General features: G+C 41.1%; 1 protein-coding gene across 1 annotated transcript in view; it reads right to left on the bottom strand.

The window, feature by feature from the left end:
• TOPAZ1 (testis and ovary specific TOPAZ 1) overlaps positions 1-27,243 on the bottom strand; it is a 1,272,938-nt gene that overhangs the window by 898,845 nt on the left and 346,850 nt on the right. The window contains exon 8 of the mRNA XM_044060400.1: positions 10,526-10,677. Coding sequence (XP_043916335.1) covers positions 10,526-10,677 — 152 coding nt within the window. The remainder of the gene's footprint in view (positions 1-10,525; positions 10,678-27,243) is intronic.

Below are 27,243 nucleotides of genomic sequence, written 5' to 3'. Positions count from 1 at the left end.
GAAAACAGATTGAGAAATGAGTCAACAGGTTCAGAGAGGCTTCCTCAAGTTGTGTATGAAAGTAAAACGCACTGTAGCAAAAGCTATTCCAAAAGGAAGATCAGATGTCCAGAATGAACACATCTATGAAATACTCTATATATGGAAGACCACTGGAGAAATTAAACGTATAGGTTTACTATCAAAATTTAGAAACGTACTTGTTCGAGTAATGACTTACTTGAAAAAGAAAAGGGTGAAAAAACATTTAATCAAAACAATGAAAGTGGTAATATGGATATTTTGAAATTCAATATTATCAACATTACCAAATGTACCTTGATGTCCACCAATTTCCTACCAACGTTTTGCAGGGGGGAAGCCCCCCTGTGTCCTCCATACCCTCTGGTTATTATATATACAAACTCACAGTACTGTGATCTCCAATGAGAACGTCGACCTCATATGAGCAAATGCACACTAGCATTCGATGTTGTGATTTCGAACATGTACAGATCGATGTTACGGAAACCTGGAACCATGATTTCTACTTTCGAAGTTTCGCGTAACTGCCATATAGCATTTTGATAGAAAATATACATAAATGGACAGTCTGACAGCTAATCATAATTCTAAGGACTGAATGCTGAATTTATTAAAATGCTTTTTGAAAGTGTTGAAAATGCTCTTATGTTAAAAGCCCATGACATGCTTAATAAAGTTAAATGTAATCAATTAATGCAAAGTGTACTACCTCAACGTATAAGAAATATGTTATTTATTTATTTACATTTGTTGACCGGGAGTGTCCGGCTGGACATAGGTCCGTTTTCAGCGGAGGCCCAGGGAAAAAAGCTCCACATTAAGCATAATTTGCATTATACAGTTAAAAAACATTGCATTTAAATATAGACATTAGTCCAGTTAAGGACGCAAGACAAGAAAAAAAAATGATGTAAAACAGCTGTAGAACATAGTACAATTTTAAAATATGAACGATACTAAACATGGTTACAAATGTAGTTGAGATTCATCAGTGAACAATTGATACAATCTGTTTTTGAGGTACATAACAGCCATTAGCAGTTGTTGCTACAAGAAGTTAGTATTATGTGGTAGGTAGCTGGGAACATGAGTAGCCAAGCTTGCTGAGAGAGGTAGTGGGTGGGGGGAGTGGATGGTATTAGAGGGGGGGTTGCAAGAGCATATCTGGCAAGTTTTGAAGTGTGATTTTAGTAAGGATTTAAAGTGGGTGCAAGAAGTTACAGAGGTAATTGAGGATGGGAGGGAGTTCCAGAGTTTGGCTATAGTGCAGGAGAATAATGCTTCTCCAGCAGAGTTAATGGCTCTTGTGACCTGAAGGAGGTTTTTGTGGCTGGATCTTAGTGGTCTCGTGGTTATGTAGGGTTGGAGTAGATTCTGGAGGGATGGGACTAAGTGGTTGGTTTGTTATCATATACACATTATAACTAGAATACAGAATTCAGCATATGAAGTGTATAGACTCAGTGCCAATATCTGAATGAATGTAATCTGCATGTTATTTAAAGTACAGCTGTATAAAATCTTACCATAATTGTATGTTCTTCTCTTCACTGTTGAGAATTCATTACATTAGGGATCCCCTGCCTAGGGCAGCCCAACATAAGGTCAGTATACCAAAGCCTTAAGTTGCTTTAAAGTATGCTGCACGTCACACATACGCTCCTCACGTAGCACAGAGCATAAAGGTGACATCCGAATGTAACATCCTCGCAACTGAAAGCCCCAGTACATCCAAAAGAGAAGTGGACTGGGGGGGGGGGTGGAAGGGAGTGACTACTGCAATAGTGAAGAGAAGGACATCTACTGTTATGGTTTTACACAACTGCACTAGGTCTATTTCATTGTTGCAGTATTCATAACATGATGGAGAGTGACAAAGCTCAGGTAGAAGAGAGGGACAAGGAATGACCAAGCAGAGCTCTCCCAGAAGCCATGAAGGATGGCCCTAGCAAAACCAGCTCTAGCTCTGGAGATCACATCCAAGGTGTAGTGCTTGGTAAAAGTATGCACTAAAGTCCAGGTAGCTGTGTCAAGAACACAGTTAGTGTCCAAATCCTTGAAAAAAAAGCACCAGAAGAAGCCACTGCTCTAGCAGAATGAGCCTCAACAGGAACAGGAAAGCTCTTACCATGAAAAGAATAACAAAAATAAATAACTTTAGAGATACAAGAAACAGTTTGCTTGGCTACAGCTAATCCTAAGGACCTAGGATGAAAAGAAAAACAGCTGATCAGATTTCCTAATAGTAGTCTTATCCAAACAAAGTCTGAGTTGTCTATGCACATCCAATGTGTGCAGCATCCTCTCACTGGCAGACTGCAGAGAAGGGAAAAAAGTGGGCAAATGACTAGACTGATTAAGGGACAAGTGATGAACCACCTTGGGTATAAAACAAGGATTAGTACGCAAGGACACCCTTATCCTTATCAAACACCAAAAAATGAGGACAAGCCGTAAGGGCTTGAAGCTGACACCCATCTGGCAGAAGTAAGGGTCAACAAAAGAACAGCCTTCCCAGAGCAATGCTGCAAGGAAGCTGAAGCAGCAGGCTCAAAAGGAGCCCGAGTCAATTTTTCCAAAGCAAAACTAAGATCTCAGGGAGGAGGAACAGGTTTCCTGGAAGGCCTAATATGAAGGACACCTTTAAGGAATTGTTTAGCTTCAAATCCAGAAGCTAAAGGAAGAGAAAAAGGCAGACAAGCAGAGATAGCTGATAAGAGGGGCTTAACTGAAGAATAGGCCAAACCAGCACTGAGCAAATCACACAAATAAAAACCAAAGGAACATCCACAGAAAGTGCATCCAGGTTACAAGAGAGAGACCAAGCAGAAAACCTCTTCCATTTGGATAAGTAGGATTTAATAATATTGGGTTTCCTGGCCTCCTGCAGGACCCTAAGCACCTAATCAAAAAAAGTGTCTATGTGGAATCAAAATCCTATCGCCTACAGAGTCAGCTGAAGAGTGGACAGGTGGAGATGGATGAGAAATCCCTTGCCTTGTGTAACTAGATCCACCCTGTAAGGTACCTTGTGATGACTGCCCTTGGCTAAATGCAGAGCAGGAGGGAAGCAATGCCATCTCTGCCAAAAAGGATTCACCAGCAAGATTTTGGGAGCATCCTGTTGAATTTTGAACAGGACTTTTGGAATGAGGGGAGGGGGAGAGAAAGCATAAAGAAACATCCCCTTCCAAGAAAAAAGAGAGGGCATCCACCTTCCACACCAAAGGACCTGGAGCACTGCAACAAAATAGAGGAAGTTGTCTTTTCAGAGGGGAAGCAAATAGACCTATTTGAGGAGTACCACACTGGTGGACAATGTCCAAAAGCACATCTCTGTGAAGCATCCATTCATGGGATTGAGGTAAGGACCTGCTCAGTGTGTCTGCCACAATGTTTTAACCTGACGGAATGAAAACTCCGTGAAGAGTCACTTGATACTGGGCAGCAAGATCCCATACCAGGAGTGCCAACTGGCAAAGAAAATAAGATCTTGTTCCCCCGGTTTCATACCACATCACTGTGGTGTTGTCCGTAAACACTCAGAGGTTCTGGGGAGAAAAAGAGGATGAAAAGCCTGAAGAGCCAGCAAAAGGGCCATCATCTCTGAAACTGACGTACTTCTGTTGAAGAGGAAACCAGACCCCCTACACCTTTAGGAAGCCAAAAGCTGCTCCCCCATCCCACGTCTGAAGAGTCTGAACAGCTCCTGAGAGGGAAGAGGGGGGGTGAAAAGGAAGCCCTGGATTTAAAGACAACTGCTTGATCTACAGTGAAGTTGATTCTTGACAGAAGGTAGAATAGGAACTACAAAATTATACAGGATGTGCGCACATGTTGAAGCTAAACTGACTTCAGGAACCACTGAAAGTTTCTCATGTGAAGTTTGGCCACAGGAAGCATAGGGCTGGTGGATGCAGCTCTCAGAAACTCCCTGGCTACAATGGAAGCAAGAGAAAGAAGAGTTTGAAAGAAGGGAATGAGAGTCAAGGCCTTGGGAAGAAACAGGGATGACAGCATAGGCCCTGTCTGAACCCTACCACCCAGAAAAACATGATCCTAAGAAAGAGTCCGAGAAGACTTTTTGACATTTATTGTAAATCCCAGGCTCTGAAGAAGAGATGTGGCAAAATGGAGATTTTGCAAAAAGATCTCTGGAGAGGATGCCTGAAACAGCAGGTCATCCAAGTGGGGAAATACCTGGATCCCTAGAAGCCTGCAAAACCCAAATCACAGGAGTGAGGCATTTGATGAATACCCTTGGGGCAGTAGAAAGGCCAAAGGGCAAAGCAGAGAACTGAAAATCCCAGGAAGCAATAGAGAAACAAAAACTTCCTGAAAAGGGGATGGATCGGAATATGGAGATAAGCATCCTTGAGATGCAGAAACCATACAAGCCTGAGGAAGCAGAAGAGGGAAGAGTCTGAAGCGACAACATTCGAAAAGTGGGCACCTCCAGAAAAGTGTTTAGATGAGACAGGTCTAGAATTGGTTTCCAAGTACCCTCTTTTCTGGGTACTAGAAACATTTTGGAGTAAAACCCCTCCCCCTTTGGGACACAGGCACCTCTTGAATAGTACCCTGAGTCAAAAGGTCCTGAAGCACATCTGGGGAAAAAGGGGGACTTGTTCCTGAGGAGACTTAGGAATACCCATAAAAAGGGGAAGGGATTTCCACACTATCAAACACCTCTAGCGAATAATGGACAGAACCCAGAAATCTTGAGTAATTTAAAGCAAAACAGAGAGAGAGGTGTAGAGAAAGAGGAAATTGGCTGGGAACAACCAGATACTCAGACAGCATCTGGTTTATCTGCAAAGGAAGACGGAGTCCCTGAAGTCAAAGTAGCCTTAGTAGGAGGAACTCGCTTGCTACTCTTTTTGCCCTTAGAAGGAGGGCGAGATTACTTGCGAACAAAGGCTGGCGTATTGGGGGTAATCTCTCAGAAATTTAAAACAGGAGAAAAAAAAAACATGTTTGAGTTCCTGTAAAGCCCTCCCCTTATCCTTAAGGGACTTAAATCAGCAACAGCTTCCCAAACAAGTAAGTGTTTATTATCAAGAGGGGCATCCATCAACTTAGCCTTGATATTAGAAGGCAATGGTTGAAAGCAGAAGTCATGACAGACCAACTGTGAGGAAATCCCTAACAGGGAAAGAGCAGAAGTTTTACCCTCAGAGTCTGGAAGATCAGACATAACCTGACAAGCCAGAGATAGTAGAGCCAAAATGTATCTGACATATAGGCCTGATAATTAACAGCCCTAAAGGCCAAGGCAGCCTAGGTCTACACCTTCTTACCTAGCCTTTCCATGGTTCTGCTGTCTTTATCAGAGAGCAGTAACTTGGGCAAAAAATAATTGACAGGGCTTGTCAGAGGCTACAGACACCACTGAGGGGTCAGCAGCAGGGCACTTGTACAAAAATGTACAGTCCTCAGGCACCCTATAAAACCTATCAGGTTTCTTGGGAGCAGGGGACTGAGAATCAAGAGCTTTGGAAAGATTGGAAAATGCATCCAACAAAGCAGCCAAAACAGAAGGAACAGCAGGTTTAGGAGACTCCATTCGCAGCAACTCATATTACCTCTTATGGATCTCTGAGACCACAGCATAATCCCATTTAAAAAACTCCATCATCCTGAAGACTGTGTCCCCAAAAGAACTCTGTTCAAAGGGAGTATCAGGACTGGTAGAGTCCTCTTCCTCTGACCCATATTCCAAAGGAGAAGGAATTTGAGAAGAGTAAGCAAGGGATTCCTCGTCAGAATGCAACTCCTCCTCAGAGGAATCCTGTTCCCTGGGTCTCTTAAGGAGATTACAGGGCCAAGGAGGAGCTGGAACAGAAAAACCTGGAGGAGGTTTCAATGCCAGCAAAGCACTAAAACCCGAAGTGAAGGCCCGTCACTCACTGCGGATCTTTAGGGGCAGGAGAAACGGGTTTAGTTTTTTTTTTCTTTAATGGTATGTCTGCCTTAAAAAATTTGGAAGGCTCTGACCCAGGACAGCATTCAATAACAGTAGTAGGGACTTCTAACTAAAATCTGAGGAACACCACTAGACCCTTCAGAAATGATCAACCGTGGTTCCCCTAAACATTGAAATGGATGTCTGCATAGCCTCCTCAGATGTGTTTAAAAAGTCAGATCCATGCTGGCCTCCAACCCGGTTGTGGCACAGGAATCTGATGATAAAGCCGGGCAAACCTCCAGGCATTCACTCACCTTGGGAGAGGCGTCTGGTAGAGGCTAAACAGCAGAAGATTCCAACATAGGCTTCTTGGCCTTCTTCACTGACTGCTGTCCCTCTGAGCGGGAAGTTCCATCTATAGTAACTATCACAAGAAGCTTAAGATGCTGATTTTCAAGATAAAATGCCAAAGCAGAGACTATCAAACCAGGTTAGGTACAAACGCCTGACAGATGGAACAGGATGTATGGTTGTGCGAGGCACCAAGGCAAAACGGACACTGTTCGTGGCAATCTTTATGGGGAATCCGTCTCCCACATTGAAATTTACCCATCTTGGATGACATTAAACCACACAAGCAACAAAAAACAATTAAATAAAAAGGAACCCCAACAGAGCACCTATCTGCAATGGCTCAATGAATCCAGCAATGGAACATAGATGTTCAGACTGACGGTCAAGAGATGGCGTTCAGGCAGGCAGCAAAGTAGTTCTGAGGATGGTACATCCAGATGTCACCTTTACAGCCTTCCCTACACGAGAAACATGTGTGATGTAGGGTGTACCTTAAAGCAACTTAAGGCTTTGGCATACTGGCCGGACGTCAAGCTGCCCTAGGCAGGGGATCCCTAATGTAATGAATACCACAAAAGTGATATGGAAAGACAAACATCCCTTCCAGAAGTCATGCTCTGAATAAATACTTTATGGAGGTTAGTACCTCATTCAAGACTTTCTTGTATATTAGACATTTTGACAACCAACCAGATGTTTGAGACCTTTAGTAGCCCTCTGGGAAGTGGCCACTGGCGTATTGGACACTCACCCTCTAAATGGTACAAAAATGGAGGAAATGTCTAGGATCACATTAGTCTGGGAGGGAAGACTATCCATTTTCATCATCAAAGTCATCAGCCAGAAAAGCCAGATGAAGTTCAATATGTTTTTACTTATAAAGGGATTCCCTATACGTTTTGGAGAGAGGACAGCATATCGGACTTGGAAAATTCGGTAGTCTTCTTAGGAATGGATGACAAAGATATTTTAATGGAGAAACAGGGAGTGGAAGCAAGAGAGACACCAGATGAGAACACTAACTTGGAAGGAGAGGCAGCAGGAAGACATACATGGACTGCCTATACAAACTAACTTCTACTTCTCTGATGGCTTAGAAAGTACTCTGGTATGCAATAAGAGTTTCCATTTCCAGCATTAGAAGTGCTGGTACAACAGAAGCCAACACCAAACAGATGGAGCTACAAATGTTGAAATGCAAAATCCAGAAGTAAACAGCTCTGGAGATGTTGATACTAAAATTGTGAATACTGACAAGGATACTAGAGGCATTTTCATAAAATTATGCTAGAAAACTTGGCTTTGGAAATGCCAGCACCAGGAAAACAGACACCTGCGTCAGGGGGACTGGGATGCCATCAAAACAGACATTTGGACGGTGATGTGGTCACAGGAATCGCAACTGTAGGCAGTGGAGAAAAGTAACAGCTGGTAATGAACAAAGCTGAAGAGCGCCTGTGCCCCCTTGGAACTACTCGGGGAAGTCCACCTCCTCTAGTAGCATCTGACTGAAGGAAGGCTGGAAAGTTCTGCAGTAGGAACAAGAGTACTAAACTTGCTAAACTATGGAGAAGGAGGTGGAACATTAATCCCCACAAAAATAGCAGCATATTTTATCTTCATGATAGCAAAGTGCTTGACTCCAGAAAAATGCTGAATGCATTCTTAACTATTCATTTTCCATCTATCTACCCTGGTACAGGGAGGTTTTCAAATAAAGAAAGTTCAAATTTAGTTAGCTTCCACCGATCCTTATACTTCCGAACAACAAAAAGAAAACGGAACAGGTAGAAAAACACTCAATTTATTAAGTAACAAACAAAGATTTCGGGAATGTCCCTTCTTCAGTGTTAATGCTAAATGAATTAAAACATTATTATATAATAGTTTTTCAATAACCCACATGACACAGCCACCCAATGTATAAACGAACATTAAGAATACAAGCACTTCTAAAAGGCACAGTATTTTCAAAGCATAAAATGCATATATATTATATTCATTCTTATAAAGAAGTTTTTTTCTCAAAAAAAAACAAAATAAATCAATTAGCACATTTCTAGTAAAACATACATAGTTTAACGAAATATGTAGAAAAAATATATAAAAAACAAGTTGAATACATATTAATAATAATTTTTATGCTTCATACTTATTGGCATAAAATATTTGCTAAAAAGTTTTCTTTTAATACACCATATGTTCCTAACTTTCTAATATCTGCATATACATACTTAATATAAACACAGATAATAGAATATCTAACTATCTGTATTGCTTCTGTCTGAAATCCAGCATTGGTTTAAGTGTTATTCTATTATTCAACCCTGGGGTTCTATCTGCTGCTAATCTTATTATCCACTTATATTCAGACATCTCTAACTTGTTATTTTGGTCACCCAATCTTAAGTTCTTATGTGTAACTTCCAACACTTTAAATTTAAAATTATGTAAGTTACCTTTGTCCATTCTATGTTGTGCTAAAGCATTAGATGGAATATTCCTTTTCATATCTGACCTATGTTCAATGATGCGATCTTTTAAACACCTGTGAGCGTTTGTTGAGTTCTACCTTTTCCGGTAGTTTGACCAATATCGGCTGAGGCAGTTTTAAAAAAATATCAGCTTGCTTCACTTTTGGCATTAGCAATGTTTTACTCTTTCCCCCTTAGTAGGTAAAAAACAGCCACTGATGACGAACCAAAATGAACGGTGAAATAAGTTTAACAACAAAAGACAAAATGACTTAGCGCTTTCACCAGAAAAATACTGGCTTCTTCAGAGTCATTTTAACAAATGAAATAAAACACATTTACAGTATCACACCCATGCTGATAGGTACAATGGAAAATGTAACAACCAATCTAACATAGATATTCCTTTCAATATGGAAATTCTCATTTCAATTAAAACAAATAAAAAATATATTCTTACTTAAAAAATATATATTAACTTACAAACATAATTATATACAAAAATATTAACAATGAAAATGTATATGTATATACCAAAATAATAAAATGTTCTCATAGAACTAAATCTGTTTAGATTTAAATTTTAAAATAGGCATCAAAGAAACACAGTCATTCAGACCTACTACTCTTTCCCCCCTGTATATTTGCTGTGAGCTCGTTGTTACATCCGTTTGAACAGTATATGTTCCTGTTGTCCAATCCCGTCATGTGCACTAGTTGCAATAGCAGACCCTCCTTCATGATTGGACTGTTGGGGATGTGAATATGCCCATCTTGAGTATTTGAAACGTTTCCATCTCTGTAAATGTATCAAGTTCATCCATTCTATTTTTCTTTTATATAAGATTTTTTATAAACATTATTTGATTGAGTTCTACCTGTTCGGTTTTCTTTTTGTTTTGTTAGGTTTTCAGCCATGGATCCTGGCAGGTTGATAAATCACCTTTGCTTGCTTTAGAGATTCTTGAGTTTTCTAAAAAGCTACTCCCTCTATAATTAAGCTGCTTTTTGCTGGACTACTTATCCAAACAGGAAAAAATAGTAGAAGAGGGGGTGGAAACAGCACTTTTTCAAGACAGAAAAATATAATGAACAAGTAGCACAAACATTAACACTTTTCTGTACTTATTTTCTCAGTGGCAGCAACTGTAGAGCTTGACTTCTACACCTGTAAGTGCTCATGATAAGTATCTGGCACTTAAAAGCAGTACTTCATGCCAAGCACATCCCCCAAGGAGTAGGCACAATCCAGGTGCAGGTCCAGACTCATTAAATTATCAGCTGCACAACCAAACTGAAGGTTTCAGCACCTTAGGTATCAAATTTTGGAACTGTCCAATGACTTAACGTAGGAATGACAGTCAAAAAAAGTGAGCAGAAGAAAACAAGGGGAAGGTTCAGAGGCTACTCTCATTGCATCATGGCATGCATGAGTACAAGGTGTACACACACCTAAGCATGGCAGATTTGCAAAAGCACTACTGAACTGGAACAGATTTAAGAATAAACCCCACTGTAGGCCAACTAAACAAGAACTCTGAAATTTACCATTTTTAAGTATTTTTGACCAAAGACCCAAGGCAAATTCTGCTTAAGAATGTATTTCCTTTGTCAGTCAATTCACTCTGGATTTATGGCATCTAATATTACTAACATCCAAGACCATGTTAAAAGCAGAAGCAAGTTATGACTTTTTAATTTTTAAAGGATTTATTCTTAAGAAAAATGCAAGAGATTTTATGGTGCTGAAATGCTTCTTACTCACCAGTACTTTAATCTTCAGGCTGAGGTTCAGTAGGTTAAAAAACGGGTTCAGGCAGTTCATCATTATCAGAGCAAACAGGAGGTCATTCAGCACTTGCATGCTAAAGTCAGCACCAGGTAAGCCATTCTTGTAGAAAGCACCAAAAATGTTTACTGAACAAATAAAAATAAGACAGAGAGAGAGAGAGAGAGACTATTGAAAACAGCATCAATCAATTACAAATAAGAATCAGTGCACCACAAAACTGTAAACAAAATTAAAGTAATTGCAAGATGTCATCAAGAAGTCAGAGGTTGACAGTCAAATGGAACACTCTAAATGTGAAAAAAAAATTAGCATGCTCATCTTGAAGAGCCAACATTCATGTGCTCATGTCATGGAGATTGGCATCTTCTTTAATGCAAAAGTTAAAAATAACTGACAGCTTCACATTCTGGTGAGTCGTACCACATTTAATTCAAGTCAGCAACACCTGCTTCCAAGCTAATGGGCACATATGCTCAAGACTACCCTCGCAACTGAACCAGAAAACCTACCAAAATATTTCAGTGATAAATATCAAAATCTTTGTCAATTCCTTGCCTTTTCCAAGTGTAGCAGCTTTAACGTGGTGGATGGCATATACAATATAGTCCAGTTCATTACTTCTCTTTGAAAGCAACAGTTAACAGCAACTGAACACAAGCGTTATTGCTCCAGACTCAATACTGAACAGACAGTGACGAAGTCCTATCACTTTATAATTTAGGTGGAAGCGGAAAAACTAATGCACAGAAATACTAGGCAGAGAATGGACTGTGAGCCTAACAATGCCAAAGAAGGCTTTTCTATCACACTACAAATCTGTTCTACAGAGCTCAGAAAATATGCATTTACAACCAGGTCCCAGTGCAACAGATTTTCAGTGTGCATTGGGGAGGAGCTTAAAAACACCATACAGCAACTTCCATAAGAATTTTCTTTTGCTGTTTTAAAAGTCGGTGATGTGCCTCAATGACAGAAGTAATGCATATAACCATTAGCAAACTCATTGAGTTGGGCACATTTATACTGACTGAAACATATAAAATGGACAGCAGACTTTTGTGACACTGTAAATTACCAAAGTACCCACAGGACATACAGGACAAAACCTCTCAGTTGGACAGAAGAAAATTACGCCTGCCAGAATGCAGCAGCTAGTGTGGAGGGCAGCTGCCCCTACACTTATCCTCCTCTCAGCTGAAATATGACTTTCACCTCTCTGCCACCCTCCCTGTAAAGAAATACTTCCATATGACAAGTTATACTTGGTTCTTTAATCTAGCAGGAATATCTCCTTAAATTAAATCGCTCCTTCCTTACCTAATCCCATTCTTCTCTGGGTGTCCATCCTCCATCATACTATTCACCTTTCTTTGCAGTCACCACAAGTTCAAACCTCTCCATGTAAGATCTCAGGAAATGGAAACAACGTTCCTGCACAGCTCTCTTAAGAGCTTGTGAAAATGTTATCTTTCTTTCCCTAGATAACATGCCCTTAAAATATAACTTCTGGCTGCCACCTAACACTGACCTTGTGCAATAAGCTTGACTGTGCATACTCTGTTTTAACAACATATAAAAAGAAGTTATGTACTCACCATAGCATTCCATCAGAGTAGTAGTACTTCATGTGTCTTCAACCTGTGGGTTCAGAGATCCATATTGGCTCTGACTCAGCTGCACAGCCAGCATCTGATCCAAGCTCAAAAGCTCCACCCCTTACCCATAATGCTCCTGTCTCTTTCCTCCCTTCAGATGGAGTTTGCTGCCCAATCCAGTACCATCACCTGACCAAACAGAGACTTCTCCATACAAGAAACCAACAAGGATAAGAAGCACCCTATGGTGACCACCTCTTAGGAGGCACCAACAGGTCACACAAGGTCAGGGGAAGGAGGGAGGGATGGTTGAAAACAAATGAACTACTACTCAGATAGAATGTTATGGTGAGTACATAACGCCTTTACCTGAAGTAGTCTTCATTTGGTCTTCAACCTGTGGGTCAGAGTCCCCAGCTACCAGACACCTGGAAGGTCCTCATGGAAGGATATTCCAGAACACGGCGGAGCCAAAGGATGCCCTGTTCCTGGATACAATGTCCAATTTATAATGTGAGATGACGATATGGGATGAGGACCACGTGGCAGCAGAACAAATATCATCTAATGAAACTCTGGACCAGAAAGCTGCTGGCGTGGCCATAGACTTGGTGGAATGCACTTTCACTTGACTTGGTGGGGAAAACCCCTGGCTGAATACGCCCGAATGATGCATCGAGAAATCCTAGCGGCGATGGTATCCTTAGAGATTGGTTTCCCTAAAAAGGGTTTGGAGTAAGAAATGAAACGGTCAGATATACAAAAGGTTTTTGTCTTGTGCAAGTAGAGACATAACTGTCTGTACACATCTAGTAAATGTAATTTATATTCTCTCTTGTTTTGAAAGACCACCAGGAGGTCGATTACCTGATTAATGTTGGCCTCTGAAGCTTTTAGGTAGAAAGAATTGATTAGTATGCAAAGACACCTTTTGTCCTTATGAAAAATCATTTAAATGGCTTTGTTTGATAGAAGTTGAAGTTACGAAACTCTTCTGGTGGAAATGACAACCAGAAAGGCAGTATTCCAGGAGAGAAATTTCATATCCACTGAAGCTGCAGGTTCAAAGGGAGGCGAGACTAAGGCTTGAAGTATTAGGGTAAGAACCCATGATGGCGTAGGGTCCTTTTACCAGGGGTCAAAGAAGAAAGGTACCTTTGAGGAAGGCCTTACAAAGCTTCGAAGATGATACGGAAGCCGTATTATCCCCCACAAAATTAGAAATTGCTGTAAGTTGAACTTTGACTGTAGAAAAACTGGCACCTTGTTGAAAAATTCCAGATAAAAATTCCAACACTTCAGAAACGGGAGCCATGAAAGGATCTAATGCATGCTGAGAGGCTCAGACAGAAAAATGTTTCCATTTTCTGGAGTGCACTTTTCTGGTGGAAGAATTATGAGCCACCACTAGAATTCTTTTGATAGTTGAGGATAATCTGGAAGTCCTGACTTATCATGGGAACTGAAGCAGCCAAGCAGCGAGCTTTAGACTGTCCAGGTCTGGATGGGGAATGCCTGAGGGATGAGATACGAGATCCAACGTCCATGGTGGAGCCACCAAATGAGATCTGAGAGAGGGAAACCAGACTTGGTGAGAACAGACTGGGGCAATGAGGATAACTAAGCTTTCCAGCCTGTGAGCTTTCTGAAGAAATGTTGATATTAAGGGAAGAGGAGGATAAGCATACAGAATACTGGGGGGGGGGGGGGCAAGCATGAATCAGAGTGTCTCAGGGGGCTCGGTGCATTTCACATTGGAAGGAGAGGTGAATAGATCGCAGCAAGGCTGACCCCACTTGTAAAGATTTGTTCCATTACTGAAGGATTCAGAGACCACTCATATGGCATCAGAACAGATCTGCTGAGCCTGTCTGCTAGAATGTTGGACCTCCCCGGAATGTGCATTGCCACCAGAAAACGGCCAGTGGAGATCGCCCATTCTCATACTCTCATGTCCTCACAACATAGTGGATATGATCTGGTTCTCCGTTTGTTGATGTACCAGACCACCGAAATAATGCCCATCTGGACAGCAATCGTTCCTGAAGAAAGATGGGAATGGAGAGCCTGCAACGCTAGAAGCACTGCCCTCATCTCCAGAACATTTACAAGCAGACTAGTCTCATAGGGGGACCACGTGAACTGTCCTTCCTGAGCAGTGCCCCCACCCTAGCTGGGAGGCGTCCATAGTCACCATGGCCATGGGAAATTGTGGGAGAAAAGGACATCCCCGAACCAGGTTGGAGGAAAGAATCCACCACCAAAGAGAGTCCCTGCACACTTGAGAGATTCGGACAGGGCGAGTCAATGAAGATCCAACAGGGACCATTGTACTGAAAGTGTCCACTGAAGGATCTGCAATGTGAAGACGTGCCAAGAGCAAGAGACTGATTGTGGCTGCCATGGACCTCAATGCCCTTAATACTACTTCCGCTGTTGGAGACTGAGTTTGACGAATGCAAAGAACATGTAGCTTCAGACTGCGTATTCTGTCTTAGTAAAACACTCTGGTTTGAATTGTGTCTAATTGTGCGCCAATGAAGTCTAATGTTTGGCAGGGGTCAGAGATGATTTGAGATTGATGGTAATGCCCAACCTCTGGGCTAGAATAAGAAAGGAATCCTTCGCATGACAAAGTTGATGCCTTGAAGGGGCAAACAAGGAGCCAATCGTCAAGGTAGTGAAATATCTGAATGCCCTGGAGACTCGGGTAAGCCGCTACTACTGACATCACTTTGGTCAACACCCTGGGGGCTGTGGTGAGACCAAAGGGGAGTGCTCTGAACAGATGATTGGCTCCTAGCTGGAAGTGGAGAATCTTCCGAGTGCATCTGTCCATCTTATTATGATAGTACACATCCTGGAAGTCAATCAAGCATATCCAATCGTTCTCCTACAGGAAGGGCAGGATAGATTGAAGGGTGACCATCCGGCATTTCGCCTTGGCCACAAACAGGTTCAAGGTTGATAGATCCAGAATGGGTCTTAGGTCCCCAGTTTTCTTTGGTACCAAAAAGAACCTGGAATAAGTACCTGATACGGAGTGGTCTAGAGGGACGGGTTGAATGACTCGCTTTCTTGCGATTTCCAGTGCTGCATCCTCCCTCTGCGTGGGTGGAACGTCCAGGAGGTGTTTGGGCGGTGGAGGTGGCTCAAGGAAGGTGACGGAATAGCCTCTGGATATAATTCATAACACCCAATGATCTTTTGTGATGGATTCCCAACTCCATTAGATGCAACAAAAGACAAACCCCAACTGCATCCAGAGACTAGCAGTCGGGCAACCCTTCAGGACTGCTGAATGTGTCTGTCCAAGAAAGGTTCTCGAGACCCGTAATTTCTCGGACCCCTCTGCCTCTAGGGCAACACCTATCAAATCCCCCTCAGCCCCTGGGGGAAGGTGAGTCCTCAGTGTCTCTATTGGGAAGTTCTGAGACTTTCAAAATCACATCTTCTTGGTCCCCCCTCTGATTCCTAGAAAAGGATCGTTAAGGGGTTGAGAAGCAGATCCCGACAGCAGACAGTCTTCCCATCCTTCTTACTCTGAACTAAAGTCTCATGTACAGACTTCCCAAACAGGCAAGAACCGTCGTACGGGGCATTGGTAAATGACATCTTGAAAGGGTCCAAAAACTGAGAGCCGGAGCCAAGTGTGTCGCCTGATGGCAATGCCTGCACGAGCTGCCCTAGTGGCTCCTTCGGTTGCATGGGAGGGGAGGTGCATAAAGGTGTTTGCAACTGATTTTAGAGTGGCCATACAAGCGGAGAAAATCTTCTTTTCCTCAGCCAACATGGACTTCGGGGTAAACTCCGCGATCTCCTTATTAAGTCTTGCTGCAGCTGAATCACGTGCCATGTAATTCAGTACCCAAACTGAGAAGGTCATTGGAGTGCACACCCGTTTCCCGACATGGTCCATCGCCCTTGACTCTCTGTCAAAAGGCCTGAAAGAGCTTCTTTCTAGTGACAGCTGCCACCACCATGGCATCAACGGGGATCCCTTATTCTAATATAATCTGAGGGGGGCTCAAGACCTTATCCAGACGTTTGGGAACGGGCTCCACCATGTCCGATTCCTTCCATGGCTGAGATGCAATGAGATCCACTAAAGGATCTATGGGAGAGGACACCCAGGAAGTAGAGGGTCCTGTGCCAAATGCCTGGTGGAACACCAAATCGTCCGAGGTAGGTTTTTGGGAAGACCACCTGCCTCACTGGAGAAGGAGTTCCATGATGTCTCTGAAAGAGACATCCTCAAGGAGTGACTGGGGGAAACGTCTTCCTCCAAATCGGTGTCTTCGGTGAGAGACTCCGGCGGGGAGACTCAGTGCCTCCCTTTGCACTTGTTTGAGAGCAATCTCATTGTCTTGGGAGGACTTTCCAACGTCTTGCTGTTCCTATATGGAAGCTTCCTGAGGCAAAGTGGCAGCAGGCTGTTACCGAGATGGCAGAATGGTCAGAACCGTACCAGAAACAGAGGGAGCCTGGGTGGAGTCCTAAAGACGAGATGGTCAAGGGTCTCGAAGACATCAAGAGAACCCTCTCCACCACATCAAAATATGAAGGGGAATGGACATCCTGAAAAAGAATAATAGGAGCAGTCACCCTCTGACCTGATTGGGGAGTCAGAGCCGAACCTCTTGGCACAGAGATACCAAGGGGAAGGCCCTGCCCTGACACACTCGGAGCAGACACCAACACCTCAGATCTGACGCTGAGGCTATGGCTACGACAGCTTGTTGGATCTGACCTGCTCAAGGTCATAGCTGGCTTTGAGGTACAAAGTATTGCTGGTGCCAGGCCCTCGACACCAAGAGTCTTCAGATCCAAGAGCTCCAAAACCGAAGGTCGGATCGGAGAAGGAGTAATAGAGGTGAAAAAGGGCTGCGTCCTCCCCCGAGGGGCAGGCAAGACTCCATTTGTATCTGGGTGCGGATGAACTTCTGCATCATCCTATCCATCTCTGCTTTGCTAAGGCTCTGGGTGGAATGGGAGGAAGAGGCAACTGACACCAGCCTGGAGGGGTGGTGAGGAGAAGCCTGAGCCAGCAACTGGATCTGAGGCTCCTGTGGTTCCGGAGAAAACTGAGGGGAATGGAGCTGGGGAGATTCTGGTCTGAGCCGACTTAACCTTCGGTGGTGGGCCGGCCAAAGCACAGCAATCTGGGGATCGCTTCTTTGGCCTGTCCCTTTTAGACACCTTGTCTCCATCCCTGGATGAGTTTGAATCCCAGAGGCCAGGGAGGAGGCAGGGGCAGAAGCCGGGGGCAAAGAGTCCCCGAAGAGGGAAGAATTCCCTTAAGAATGAGTTTGTCCTTCCTGTCCTTAACTGCCTGGGGATTAAACCCAGCACAGATGGAACAGGAGGTTTGTAGATGGGCTGCCCCAAGACACACTACGCTCAGAGTGTGGCCATCGGCTGGGGAGAGCTTACGGCCAAACACTGTACATTTTTCTGAAGCTGGGTTTGGGAGTGTCAGATACCTCAGGCCCAGCACACTCACACAGACCACACATGCAAGGGGAAAGAAAGTTTTTTTTTTTTTTTTTTAACACCAACAGAAACAAGAAGGGGAGGTAGAAGATAGAGAAAAGGCAGGTAGACAAAAATGGAAAGATGTACACCAAAACAACACTTACCACAAACTTTTATCTCAGAGAGCTCAGATCACGATGTTGACATGCAGTGTGGTAAACGAGATCTAAAGAGAGGAAGGAGACAGGAGTATTATGGGTAAGGGGAGGAGTTTTGAGCTTGGATCAGATGCTGGATATGCGGCAGAGTCTAATTCGATATGGATCCCGGAACCCACAGGTTGAAGACAAAAGAAGACAACTACTTCAGATCATAGGCGCCAGAAGCTGGTGAAGACTGGGGGGTGGAGGGTGACAGGGGCACTTAATGACCTAAAAAGGGAAATTTTTTTATAACTATTTACTACCACAACATAGGTTCACTTGGAGGACATTTTGACCTTAGCCAATTCCCTTTTGGTGCTTGAATTAATATTTGCTGATTGGTCTTACCTATCCCATGACTGATAATTGTACATTAGTTCTAGTGAAAATAACTGATCATACCACAGATAATTTGAGGGGACCCATGTAAGGGATGCAGCATTTAGGAACTGCCTCTATCCATTAGTGGCATGAGGCGCAATCCTGGAGTAGATTTTCTATTACCTATACTTAGATCCAAGTTGCATTTGAATATGGACGGATATGCTTTGTTTTATTTTTATGGATAGTCTGTTTTGGAACTGTGGTAGCCTCTGTAACATATCAATCTCTCCACAACATTCAGTTTACATACCTGGACTGAGTATTTCTGATGCCATTTGACTTGCTGATGTTCAGTAGGTCCATCTGTATTAGGTCGGAGGATGCCTTGTGTGCCAGACATGTCACCTCTAAGCACTCTGTAGGATACGGAGTATAGTAAATCTTTGAGGTGGTCCAAGCAAGAGCTATTGTTTAGGGCTTGTATCCTTTTAGTACGGTATCTCTGAAGGTACTCCAATTGTTGCATGGGGCTGGACAGATGCATGCCAAAGTGGGCATTATGCAAAATGGCTGACCTAATGGGAGCTTTGTAAAGGGGGACAACATCTCTAGATGTAGTCACAATCAATTTATTTAAGCTGTGCAATATAGAAAGGCTTTCTTATGACTCTCGGCACATGTTGGTCAAAAGTTAGGTCACTGTACACACAAGTTCCCAAATGCCAAACAATTGGGTCAGGTCTCAAGAGGGCATTGACACCAATTATTTAGGACAAACCTTCCTGCATGATGGTTAAGTCATTTGGGGATTCAATAACTTCTCCTAGCTTGGAGTCATCTCAAACTTAGCCGGCCAAAGCCCTTTGGTATTTCCTTTTACTTTTGAGATGTATATGCCAAACAGAAAAAAGTATCAGCTCTGAACCCTGGGGGACTCCATTGGTGACTGGTCTCTTCCCCTATTTTGATCTCCTGCATCCTGTGAGCAAGTCGGCAAGTAACTGGTAAGAGTAAAGCTTAAAATTTGCCCATGACTTTCAGCCTATCAGACTTTCCTCTGGGCTGTTTGCACATTTTCAGGGCCATGCATACATTTATGCATTCTTTGATTCTTCTTCCAGATTGTACTAAATTATATTCCTTGTATAATATAGCACCAGCTGTTAGAATATGTTTTAAACATGTAGTTTTGAACAGTCTTCTAGTAAGCAATGAAACAAAATGTGTGAACCAATAATGACAAAACTACCCATTTCAGAAAATTTCAACCATAAAAGGCAACTCAAACTTCTGTCAATACTCATTACAATCCACCAATATCAGTAAATATGCAAAATGTCTGAAGTAAATCATCTAAATACTTCCATAGTAAAGGGATCTCTAACTAAAGAAGAGGTTGCTGCTAGGAAACAGCTTTATATTTCATTGTTTCATCTACAAATAAAGTGGCTGCTGCCCTTGAAGAATAAATTGCCTATGTTACATTAAAATATGATAACCTAGTAATATTGCAATAGAGAATGGATGGCAAAGTGATAACAGGTTCATAGTTACTAGGTAATTCCTCCAAAGGAGGACATTCACAGGACTGTAGCATCCACTCACTTTAAAGTACAACATAGTACAGTATCAGCAATCCATCTGCATACTGTGGGAGTAGAAGCCACAGCCTTCTGCATCAAGAGTAAGGCTAGTACCTGTTGTGCTACTAACAATGTGAATGGTTTTGGAATAAGCAGCACTAAACTTCTCTTCTCTTCCCTTGAAGCTCTCAGCTCCTTATAAATTTTTTTATTTATTTAACATTTGTTTACTGGGAAAGTCTGACTTGGAAGAAAGCTAGTTTTCAGCAGAGGCCGAGGGAGAAATGCTCCAGATGCATGTCTTTGTAACATGGGAGGAAACTAGAGTACCCAGAGGAAACCCACACAAATGCAGGGAGGACACACAGACTCCACGCAGAAGACACCCCAGCCAAGAATCAAACCACAGAACCTCTTGCTGTAAGGTAACAACACTACACCATCCACTTGACACACCTAACTCTCTCAATTTCAAAGCAGAAGACATCTGGAAAAAGCCACAATTTACTAGGGGTGGGGGGGGGGGACAAAGGCCCCAAACCAGGGACACATTTTAAATATTGCTTGTACAATCTTAGAAAGTTGCTAAAATAGTGTTTTGTGTTACCATGTGTTTCCAAAAAAGATAAGACTGAAACTTAAAGGGCTATCATTATTTCGTGAATTCCACAAATCTTAAGAGGAACAGACCAAAAGTATGAGCCGTACTCCCTGAATCACATGTGGTGGTGTGTGTAGAGAATGCAGGCACCTATACCTAAGGTACAGGGTTTGGTCTTGAGTACTTCTAACCACCAGTTACAAGTAACTGGGGCATTTTACACACACACACACACACACACACACACACACACACACACACACTACACACACACACTACACACACACACACACACACACACACACACACACACACACACACTACACACACACACTACACACACACACTACACACACACACACTACACACACACGCACACTACACACACACGCACACTACACACACACGCACACTACACACACACGCACACTACACACACGCACACTACACACACGCACACACCCTTATCAGCTACAGAACCAGAAATGGCAGCACTGCTTCATAACAGAAATGGCACTTAGTAATGGAGCAGTTCTCCCATTTATCAGCTTCATAACAGAAATGGCACTTAGCTTCATAACAGAAAGACACTTATCAGTAAGATGTAATGGAGCAGTTCTTACCGTGGTTGACACTTGCAGCGTGCTAGCTGCAGCTATAATCATGAAATCTTCTGCCCACTTTTGTGTTTAAATTCATTCACGTTAGCGTGCAACGTGAGCATGAGTCCTACAGGTCTTGAAGCTGTAAAATTGTGGGGGGGGGGGGTTCCCTCCCCCTATGGTTCTGGCGCCTATGCTTCAGATGTCCTCTTTTCTCCATGTGCTTCAAACCCCACCCTCCTCCCCAGCACATGCTGTATCCTAGGATATTTTCACCCAGGTGCATCAATGTCCATGTGGAGGGACAGAAGCATATTCACCACATTGACATTCACTGCCAGCATCGTAAGGTCACTCACCAGGCTTGCACCCACTAGGTAGGTATCATCTGCAGAGCAAATGATCCAGTTTTTCATTATTTTGTAAAGTTAACAGACAAACATAGCAAACAGGATAGGCCTGACAGAACTTCCTAAAGTATAATTCTTCCTTTACAACCATCCTATACAACCAACTTTCCAATTATTTATCCACCATGATTCATGGTTTCCTACCTACAACTATTATCTTCCATAACTTCAAAAGCAACCTTCAGTATGAAAGAGTCAAAGGCTTTAATAAAGTCTGGAAACAAATCAAATCCACAAAGTTGACCTTGCCCACCCTCAGCAGTACCCTAAGCAATCATGAAGACCAGATTAAGGTGGCATCAGACTAAAACATTCTTGCAGCATCAGACGATCTATGAGGAGTCCATCCTAAGTGAGTCTATACCCAGGTTTAACTTTTTATTTTCCAGTTCCGTGCTTTCTTCTCTGAAGCTCCCACTCAGAGGAAAACATTCTTCCAGGTGTATGCACATTCTGACATGTTGTGCTGCACTACACTGCAATAGTTGCCTAGCCCGGTTAGAACACCAAATGTGCACATCTGTCAATCAACAAAATCAATAAAGGCATGGCACATACACGGTCTATGAAGAAACACAAATACACAGCTGAGAAATACTGTTAACAAATGATAAATGTTGAGGTCTTAGAGAAGACCCTTCCTCAATGTGTCTATGAGGGGATTTTTGTCCTATTCCAACTTTTCTCTGAAAACTCTACCACAAGCAGCAATACCACTCAAACTAGAAAATAACTTCTAGCCCCCAAGACTGTCAATTTGCTCCCACCACTAAGTTCACTACCAGCAAATAATAGTGAGATATGACATTTACACCTTTTTTCAATAAAATACATAAGTATGTACTTCGTACAATTAACTCCCACAGAAGCTGCTATGCAGCAGCTATACTAAAGAGGCCATCCAAGCACATGAAGACGAGAAGCGTGTTTCTTCCTGGATCAACTGGTGAAGAAACAAAAAAAACAGCGAATAAGTTGCATAAAATGTCAATGCTGTGCAACCATCAGCATGGAAGGAACCCCAGAACAGTCAGAAGGAAGGCTCAGAAGGATGAGTCCTAAACTACTCGAGTACCAAAGGTTGCACACATCTCTAAAGTTAATATAGTCATACTTTGTCAAGGTCTGAACTGGCAAATAAGTGGTTGTCAAATACCTGCAAAGGAAACAGTCAAAGCAAATACTGGAAGCAGCCACATACCTAGTGAAGTGGCCTTGAACTGCAGCAACTTCCAGGGGATGCCAAATTAACATAGGATAGAAAATTATATACTTGATAATATGCTTACAAATAGCTTGTTTGGTAACTCCCAGCCACAAAGGACATGAAGAGGTCTGCTCTCAAACTCATGTCCCTTCTTCAGGATAACACTAGATCTGATGTTGCACATCAATGATTTAAAGGTCCTCCCTGCACTGGCTAACTTAGAGAGCAATTTGTCTCACATGGTTATGCCACCAACACTCAACGAAATGGAATGTTTAGTATTTGTATAACTAATCATGCACTTAAGATGAACTAAGAGCGTTAAAGTGTTTTTATTTTGTCCTAGTCAACCGAACACTACTTACCTCATATGTCTGATATTTCAGCACAGGTTTCTTCTTGAAAGTGCACATCAGTTTCTATTTCTGCTACCATATAATATAGCCTTTATACTGAATATATACCAAATTATAAAGTTATTCTAAAGGCGCACCACCTAGGACAATAATCCTATCTAACACCTAAAAAATAAATAAATAAAAGCATGGGAAAAAAGCACAATAGTGTTTTTTAAAAAATGACACCATAAGTTTGACTATCTGCACACAGAATCTTGCAATTTCCAATTTTTTTTCTTTTGGCTTTTTCCCAGTTAGGGGTCGCCACAATGGATCACCTGTCCACTCATGATTGGTAGTGGAGTTTTACAGTGTTGAGCTGCCAGCATGGCGCCCAACCTTCCACAGAAGTCACATGCACGCACTCATGCCAATGATAAAGGTAATAAACAGGAATAATAAACTTCATAATGTTACCACTGCTAAGAAATGCATCTAGAAGTAATTAAACCTTCACATCCCCAAAAAGTTTTTATTGAAATCCAATCCATTTCAGTTCTTCCTCACCAATTGAGGGTGTGCATCAAATATGTACCTTAAGAAATTTGCATGAATATTTTATGCAGCAACTATAAAATACAGACAACACAATAAATGCTTGCTGCTCAATAAGGAAACTGCACGTTTCGATGATATATGGCATTTTGCAGGATGCAACTTTTGCTGCACATGTATAGAAAGTAGCACATGAACAGAATACTCTTCTAGGACAGGACATCAATACGAAAGATTACAGCTTGTCTAACAGGCTATACCAAATTACAAAAATATATAGATACTGAGAATACCCTCTGGTTAAGCACCATGTGAATCATAGATGTGAAAGGATATTAGCTCTCATTTGGGACGCAAACCTAAATACAAGCATAGCATGCTGGCAACACTGCACTGGACCAAAACAGCCTCTGGGGAGACAGGTGTTGAGCTCTTCCTTACAGCCCGAGAGCGAGCAAAGCGTCTGAAGAAGAGAATGCAATATCATGTCATTAAAATGAAGGATATGACTAGTGCATTGTCTAGACATGCTTAAGTGTGTCTTATCTTTAATAAATTTACCTCTTCTTTTTAATGTGGAAAAAGGTTAGAAGGATTCTAGGGGTGGAAATTGGAGCACACTCTTTTATTATGTAGGGAATTACACTGCCAGCTTTATTTTAATGTAGATAAACACCCTGGTCTCCATGACCATGTCCACTAGTTGGATTTTAAAGTACAAACAATTACGTGATAACTGATGTGATTTTTTCATCATGCAACCTATTTTTTCTTATATAAAATAAGTATACCATGCTATTCATTCTGGAAAAAAATGTATTCTTAATAAATGAAAACTCTCAATGTTAAAGAAATCCTTGCAGAGAGTATTAGCTTTATGGTTGCATTGGTGTAGTTTCAAGGCAGATTCAGAAGCATTGGAATCCACATGGGTTTACTTATATAAATATAACATTTTCTGTTCTGGATCCATTAATATTACTCATGCTGTATTAATCTTACTCATGCTGTATTAACTATGTTTACAGCAGGGATGTCCAACCTTTTTAGTTTGGGGTCACTTACCGTACCTGTGAGGCTCAGGGTGCCATATTACCATACTGAAGGTGTACCTGCCTTTTATATACTTTCTGACCAGTGATGCACCTCAGTCACGGAACAAGAAACACTGCTGCTTCCACAATCACTTTTGTATTCTTGTCAAAAAGGGAAAAATCCTTACAACTTGAGACATTTAAAAATGGTACCCTTGCTACTACAGCACAAATGTAATCATGCAAACGCATGAATTAGTTTTAAAAATGTTAGAAATACACAAATTCAGGTGAATTTTTTTTTTTTTTTTTTACAAAAAAAGGTACAAAATTATGTCAAAAATCAGAATAAAGAGCAGTTGAGACATGTGACATGCAATGACACAGTTAATTGAATGTCTGGTACTGCCTGTTTTTGCACAAGTAGTCTGCCTGCACCAGCTGCTGAAGTCGTAATGTGAAGTTTATCGGCCAGATGTGCATCCATGATAATTGCTATCAATTTCATTTTTATATTCTTCATTCTCAACATGTGCTGCTCACAACAGTATATGCTGCCAAAAAATCCAGGAAACAACGTTAATCTTTGTAGAAGACTATGCTATTTCATTTATGATACTTGGATATATTTCTGCAGAAAATGGCCAAAACTCCACTGCAATTTTATATACATATATATATATATATATATATATATATACACACACACACACACCTATATATATATATATATATCTATATATATATATATATATATATATATATATCTATATATAAATATATATACACACACGTCTATATACATATATATATATATATATATATATATATATATATACACACACACACATGCAAACACACACATATATATATATATACACATACACACACACACACACACATATATATATATATATATATATATATATATATACATATACACACACACACATATATATATATATATACACACACATATATATATATATATATATATATATACACACACATACACAAACATATATACATATATAAAATTCAATCCAAAGAGAAGCGTGACTTTCCAATCAGCAATAAAATGAAAGTAGAAATTCAAACAAATATATCCATGTAGGTTAGCAAATTGTTTATTCCAAAACGAGTAAGCGCTTTCGCCAAAGGCTTCTTCAGACTCTTTACACAAACTAAAACCTTGAACATCACTTTTAAAACCAACAAAAGCTTGTGATAGGATCACTATGATCACATGTTTACTTCATTTAAAAATACAGAGACCAATTAATCTCGATTCCATGAATGTTATCCTGTTAAGCTAAGTGAAATACTAGTATATTCAAAGTATGAACTAGATAGTTCATAATAAACATACATATAAAATGTATCGGTGCCCAAACACACATTATAGTACTTTAGAAATCGAGTATATCTCATAGCATTGTCATATTTACTTATGATCTCATAGTACTTAGAAAAATCTTGTACTGAATTTTCAAACAGTATATGTCAAAAAAGCCCACTTCAGACTTGGTCAGCGTTTCCCAAACAGCTTGTAGTGTACATATTTACAAAGTGTAGCTTTAGGTATTTCCGTGTTTCACTGGGAGTTCATAATACCCAGAGTAAACTCGTAAAAAAGTCAACATTTACAGTAGATTAAAAGCTTGTATCACATTAGCTAGACTATTTCAGTATAGATCAGATGTTAAAAGCAATTTTAAAATTACTTAATCTCTGCAAATTCCAAAATATCTTTAAAACTTACAGCTCAACAAAACATTCCTTGCGCGTGTGCGCCTGGCTGATTCTTGAATGTAAAACAAAATAAGAACGCTGCTGTGCGTACTTACGTACCATAGCGTTCATTAAAATGTAAACAATCTCTCTATTTAAAAAAGCCGATTAGGCTTACGATAGGCATAAACGGATGACGAGCCTATCAATAGCTGTCCACTCGTTCATGCCATAGTCCCTTCAGTCAGCATTCATAATCAAGGACATAGATATTTCAGGATGTACACATAACTTACAGAACTGTGGATGAAAGATTGCTTCAACAATGAACGGAACAACAAACCATCCATATACAAACAGGGCAATGTCCTAATAGTTAACTTGACTCTCGTACAAATCCACAATGGTGGAAATATGCAGCACTGACCTATGCAACCATAAATTTATAATAAATATTTGATTACTTGCACTTTATAATCTTTACATCCCTAATAATTAAATTAAAATTTAAACATCTTAAAACAGTCACACTCTTATCCGGTGTGTAATAAAATGGAATATGTAGGGGAGGAATATGTAGGGGAGGAAAGCTATTTCTTAAACATTTATTTTGGTAACCCCGAGTGGCATCCTGAGGTGTCTTGCATTAGTCTTTTAATAAAACAAACAAGACATAATACCTTTCAATGCTAAATGTAGACATGCAAAGATTCATTTTTTGTGACAAGTGTTGTAAGTATATAAAATGTCCACAATATGTCTGAGTATATGAAAATAAATCATCTACTTCATGGTCATAATGTTGTGGGCAAAATGTACCTAAATGATGTATAATTTAGAAACAGTTAGTGGGGGATCTCTTTACCTGCGTAACCTTCTACTTTTCAGAAATGGCTTTAATTGAACTTTGTCATTAAGGCCTGGTGGTTTGTCGGACCAAGAAACAAGATGGATCATAAGATTAAGGTCCGACAAACCACCAGGCCTTAATGACAAAGTTCAATTAAAGCCATTTCTGAAAGTGAATTAAAAG

This window comes from Protopterus annectens, chromosome 2.part0, assembly GCF_019279795.1.
Source record: "Protopterus annectens isolate FY-2018-M chromosome 2.part0, PAN1.0, whole genome shotgun sequence".
NCBI classification, from domain to species: Eukaryota; Metazoa; Chordata; order Ceratodontiformes; family Protopteridae; genus Protopterus; species Protopterus annectens.
This window is presented reverse-complemented; position numbering and strand designations above follow the sequence as displayed.